This window comes from Pelodiscus sinensis, chromosome 27 (genome assembly GCF_049634645.1).
Source record: "Pelodiscus sinensis isolate JC-2024 chromosome 27, ASM4963464v1, whole genome shotgun sequence".
In the NCBI taxonomy this organism is placed as follows: domain Eukaryota; kingdom Metazoa; phylum Chordata; order Testudines; family Trionychidae; genus Pelodiscus; species Pelodiscus sinensis.
This window is the reverse complement of record NC_134737.1, coordinates 11,535,031-11,541,030: the sequence shown is the minus strand read 5'-3', so window position 1 is coordinate 11,541,030 and position 6,000 is coordinate 11,535,031. Positions and strand designations below refer to the sequence as shown.

General features: G+C 51.5%; 1 protein-coding gene across 1 annotated transcript in view; it reads left to right on the top strand.

Annotated features, from left to right (window-relative positions):
* Nucleotides 1-2,064: 2,064 nt before the first annotated feature.
* NUDT3 (nudix hydrolase 3) overlaps nucleotides 2,065-6,000 on the top strand; it is a 37,496-nt gene continuing 33,560 nt past the window's right edge. The window contains exon 1 of the mRNA XM_075909878.1: nucleotides 2,065-2,582. Within this exon, the coding sequence (XP_075765993.1) occupies nucleotides 2,484-2,582 (99 nt within the window). The 5' untranslated portion in view covers nucleotides 2,065-2,483. The remainder of the gene's footprint in view (nucleotides 2,583-6,000) is intronic.

Genomic DNA, 6,000 nt, shown 5'->3' with positions numbered 1-6,000 from the left:
TTTCCATGAATAGATGAGTCTTGTAGTCTGTCCTGAAAGTCGTCAATCTCCTGCTCTGCTGTGGGGGGTAGAGCAAAAGCATCCCATACCAAAGAGGACTTTTTGCTGAAATTATCTTGCTATTAGAACCCACTTGTGTAAAATGGGGGGCCCTGCTAGCTTAAGCCCCTTTTCTTTCAGTTAAGAACAGATATTACTAAACCAGTGTCAGAAATGTTCTTTATGGGAGGAAAATTGCCTCTTGAGTTTTAACCAATGTTACTGAAATGTGTTTGTCCTTGTTTTAACCATATTTAGATGCATCCTCTGTCCATGGTGTATTTTAGGGATTTATGCTGCCACCCATCACCACAGTAGCTAGCTGTTTTCCAAGTAAAATCAAGATCCTTAGTTGACTTCATGGAGTCTCTAGACTAGAGCTTTTCAGATGTCATTAATTTCTTCCTTTCTTCCCCCCTCCCTCACTGGTTTAGCAAATGGGGGTTAATTTGCTATCAGTGCTCTCAGTTAAAGCAAAATGCAGGACAATGTAGCACTTTAACGACTAACAAGATGGTTTATTAGATGATGAGCTTTCGTGGGCCAGACCCACTTCCTCAGGTCTGGCCCACGAAAGCTCATCATCTAATAAACCATCTTGTTAATCTTTAAAGTGCTACATTGTCCTGCATTTTGCTTCAGCTACCCCAGACTAACACGGCTGCATTTCTATCACTGCTCTCAGTTAAGCAGCATAATGGTAGGCTTTATGTCCCATGACTGGAGAGACAAAGTGAGTGAAGATATTGCCTCACCAACCTATTACTGAGTGTCATGTTCATAATGGAAACCCCCGGGCTGTTTTTCAGTTTTGGAAGAAAGTGACTAGACATTGGATTCTCCTAACAGCCAGAAGTTTGTTCTGTTGGTGCTGGAGCTCTCTTTCAGTTGGAATACTTTGTCTCCCCCCAGCTTTATCCTGGGCTTTATGATCTGTTTGGTCCCAGAGGATAGCAGAATCAGAATTGGGCTTCTGATGAAGAGGAGGCATTTTTCCACTATAAATTAGCCACAGCACATATGACTTAACTTGTAATAAGTGAAAACCACTCCCTTTTTTTAAATTACATTTGCCTGCCAAGCCTGTGTGGGAGCTGCAGGTAGGAGGCACGTGTTTCAGTGGTGATTGGTGTGCTATAAATACCTAACTACATATGCAACTAGCCCCACAGCCTAGTGGCTCGCCTGTGCTTCGGGTGTAATTCATTACGGTCTGGGTGCAGTGCTTCGAGCTCCTCCGGTGGAAAGCAGCAATGGGTGTGCGAAGAATACGGCGGCTCTTGAGTTCTGGCTTTAGGCACCTTTCTTCTACCAGTCAGGGCCAGTTCTTCCCCCCTCCCGGACATCAGGTTCTTTCTCCCCTTATTCCCACGAACTCCAGCGGCTTGTCAGCAGACGACTCCTTCCTTTTAATTTCCCAAGCAAACAGGAGACACTTAGCCTCGGAGCCAGTGCTAGGCAGGAGCAGACTAAGCAATCCTGACTCAAAGGGAGCCTCTTTTTTAGTCTAGAGACAAAGATGCAGCCGTGTTAGTCTGGTGTAGCTGAAACATAGTTCTGTCTTTTTTTAGTCTGTGCGGTGGGAGGCGGGGAGGGGGGCAGGAATATTCCTAATTAGGGATCCAGGGGGCTAGCATTGTAGCTGTCTAGCAGGCTGGAGGGGGTTCCCCAGAAGAATCACCTCCCCCCCCCCGTGCTGAGCTGGCTCGAGTCACTTTTATCGCCCCCCCCCCCATCAGCTCACGCGTCTCCCCCTTCCCGGGTACTGTTACAATGGAACAATCGCAGCGCTCCAGTGCTGCGCTAGTAGCGTAGCACTCTCGCCACCAGACAGGTACGCTGGCTGGGTAAGCCAGGTGCATTGCGTAAAGCCACCGTTTGTCTGCCGTTCCTTCCTGCGCCATTTGCGTAAACGTCCGCCTTCCGACCCCACCCCCTCCCGCGCCGCGGGCCGCAAACGGCGTAAGGCCCTCCCTATTCCTGGCGCCGGTCTACCCTCGTGCCTAGCGTAGAGCGCGTGCTGGGCCCGGAAGGGGAGTGAGGCTTCACGCGCGGGGCGTTGCGGCCGCCCCGGTGCCTTTACGCTGTTGGCGTAGCGTGCCCCAAGATGGCGTCGCGGTCGTCGTTGGCGGCGGCCGGAGAGCTGGCGGCGGCCGAGCTCGCGGAGCTGACGCGGGGGACGAGGCGGGCGAAAGGCGGCAGCGTCCGTAGCGTGTAGCGGAGGCTCCCGGCGTGAGAGAGGCTCCCCTGGGAGGCGGGTCCCCTCACTCCCCGCTGCCGGAGACCGGCGGGTCCCACCCCCTCAGGCCCCCTTCCCCGCCCGGAGCCCAGGCCCCAGCCTCGGTGCGCTCCCCCCGGCGCCGAGCCCCTTCCTCCTCTCAGCGCCCCGGAGCCGAGCCCCGCTTCTGCCCCCCCGCCCCGCCCGCCCTTCCTCACGGCGGAGGATGATGAAGCTCAAGTCCAACCAGACTCGCACCTACGACGGGGACGGGTACAAGAAGCGGGCGGCCTGTCTCTGCTTCCGCAGCGAGAGCGAGGAGGAGGTGAGCGGGGCTGGGGGCTCGGTGGGGAGGGGGGAGACAGTAGAATGGGGGAGGGGCTGGGGGCTCGGTGGGGGAGGGGGAGACAGTAGAATGGGGGGCTCGGGGGGGAGGGGGAGACAGTAGAATGGGGGGCTCGGGGGGGAGGGGGAGACAGTAGAATGGGGGGCTCGGGGGGGAGGGGGAGACAGTAGAATGGGGGGCTCGGTGGGGGAGGGGGAGACAGTAGAATGGGGGGCTCGGTGGGGGAGGGGGAGACAGTAGAATCGGGGAGGGGTTGGCCTGGGGGCAGCCTAGGGGGATTGGAAGGAGGGGGCCGTAGTGGACTGGGGCCGGGTGTGGGCGCTTGGGAGTAGAGTGGGTGGGAGGCCTGGCAAGAGAATGAGGGAGCTAAAAGGACGATGCCTTCTGAGTGGCTCAGCAGGGGGAAGAAAAGGCAGTGGGGGGGGGGAAGCTGGTGGGGTGCTGTTACCAGGATGAGCAGGGAATGCTGAATGTTAAGCCTGGGGAAACGTAGAGGCGGAGACACTTTTAGAAGTGACAGGCGCTCAGGAGGGTGGGCTGGCAGGAATTGTGAGTGAGACCTTTGGGGGGAGGCTTGGAAGGTAAGAACCTGGTGTTCCCAGAGAGTGAAGGCTCACAGGAGCTAAGATATTTAAGGTCCTTGCCATGGTTGACTCGAGAGAGTAAACGCTTGGTTCTATAGCTCAAGAAGTGTATGGGGCTTTAATTTTGCTAATGAGCTAGACAGCTCTCTCTTCTGCTATCTTACATACCGGAGGTGTGGGAAGGTACAACAGATTTTGGTAGATAAAGTAGATGCAGGAGTCTGAGTCTAAGGGCAACTGAAAAAGATAAAACCATTGCAAATCGTTATTTTTTTCCTCGTACAAAACCTAGACTTCTGAAGGTGTTTATATTACATTTGGTGAATTGAATGTAACACTTTTTGTAAAACATATTTAAGGAAATGTAAGATACAGTGTTGAGTGATGGTGTGAACATGATTGCAGATGAAAATTACTGAACTGAAGGTTTAAAACACTGAAGGGTGAAGTGCTCTCGTATGGCGTGGCATGGGATTTGGCAGTGGATTGCACTTTAACCACAGTGGCAGAGCTTCACTCTACCACATCACATGAGATGGGAAAGGAAACATGACTCTGGATTTATAAAAAGAAACTGGGATAAAAGGGACTCATGCATTGCCAGAAACTAATGGCCAGAAAGGCTTGAGAGGAAGTGGGAATTAAATGTAAACTGGTTGGCCTGAAAACAATTATATCATAGAGGATACTTATGTCTGTAATGCTAAAGGGATGGAATTTGCACTTAGAAATATGATTTTTCTAACCCTTTTTAAAGAGAAAAGCTTCTTATTTGTGATACAATATTTAAAACAAATCAAGAGATACTCTTACATGAATGTAATGGAATCCTCTTGACTTGATCTGATTTACTAGTTTCTGGGTGGCTGTATCAAAGTCTTTGTTCTCCTCATTATCATAGTTGTAGATACAGGAGATCTGAAGGGAATCACTGGAAAGTTAATTAGCATACCATTTGGTTATTATTTAATATGGTGAAGAAGCCTTTTTTATAGTTGTACTCTCATGGTGAAGAATGTCAGCATTTCAGTTAAAAATGGTCTGAATGCTTGTAAAAACTTGCCTAGACAAAAAGAACTGCCTTTCTTACCAATTTCTATGAAACTATTTTGCAATTTTAAATAAGTATAAGGAAAAAATATAGCCTTGTGGTTTCAGAGGTTGCTTTGTGGGGCAATGATGCTGGGCCTAATTAAGAAAATTACACTTACTGAAGTAGCTTTATACAGTTGATTAGATATATATGGTAACTTCTTATACACATTTCTAGAAAGGTGTATTTAGGTACATTTTCATTGTCGTGTCTGGATTGTAATATAACTAAATATGCTTGAAATTTCTGAACTGAGGCTGTGAGGGGAGACACAACAAAATTTCAGTAATGCCATTCACTGACATTTGGCCCGTCCCTTCCACCTCATCACCAACAGTGGGACAACCAGGGCAAATCTGAACAAATGGAATTGCAACCAGGCATGTGGAGTTGTAACACCATTCAAATGTAAAGTGGTTGGCTCCCTGCCTGTAGGGATGTCAAAATGTAGAAGCTATACAATTAATCAGTAGCCCTGGGCTTATTGGTTAATCTTGTTGATTACACACATTCTCTCCCCCCCCCCCCCCTCCCCGCCTCTGTATTGGAGGCAGTAAGGGTAGGGGGAGGCGGGAACTGGTGCCTGTGAAGGGCCAGATTTAAACTGGCTCTTCACAAGCACCAGATCCACCTGCACCACTCCCACCCCGCACTGCTGCCTCTGATAGAAAGACAGAAGCATGGAGGATGACGGGGCAGGCGGGAGCTGATACATGCGAGGAGCCAGCTTTTAAGTGAGTCTCCGTGCGTCCAGGCTCTGTGGACCTGCCCACTGCCTCCTACAGAGGCAGTGTGGGGGAGCTGGCTTGGTGGGAGGGTGGAAGGGAGACGGGAGGCTGCTGCGAAGTGGCAGGCGGAGCTGGTCTGCACGGGGAGCTGGTTTTTAAACTCTGATAGAATGTCAGCAGCGCGGGGTAGCAGGCTGGGAGCACATTGGCTGCCGGCCCTACCCCAAAGACTATCAAATAGTCATGTACATGCATCAAATATTATTAGTTACACAACTATTATTACACGATATCTGATAGCCATACCTGCCAGGCTTCTAAGGGTGGGAGGGAGTGATGGTGGAAATGGATGAGGTGGACAACAGGGCTGAGGACTAGGGATGTAAGAGAGTAGTCTAGACTGCTCACATTCTCTTCCCCTCCTCCCCCCGCCTTTATATCGGAGGCAGCTGGGTGCAGGGAGCAGGAGCTGTCTTAAAAGCCGGTCCCCCCACCCCCAGCACTGTCTCTGCTCCCCCGCCCCACCTCTGTTAGAGGCAGCAGGGGGAAGGGGGCAGGGGAGGCTGCTCTGGCAGCAGCTCCTGGCCACGGGGGTCCCAACTTCCCACTGGGACTCTGTGGTAACAGTTCCTGTCTAGCTGAGCAGGTAGCCCAGCTCTGTCCTGGCTTGTGCTGGGGCCAAACCCCACTGCGGCTCTGCAATTTAAAAGGCAGTAGGATCTGGGCAGCTTGCCCTCCTCTCTTCCTTCTTCCCCCTTCTCCCCTCTTCTATCCTGCCCCTCCCTCTTTCCTCCCCCCGGGGCGGCTCCTACTGTGTTCTAAATTGCAGATCTGCAGTTTTGGTCCCCGATCTGGCATGAGCAGGGAATGAGCTGGACTGCCTGCCCGGCTTCTACTAAATTTAGGAGCCAGGCGGGCAGGCAGCCCCGCCCAGTCCATGCTCGCGCTGGATCAGGGACCAAACTCCACTGTAGCTCTGCAATTTAAAATGC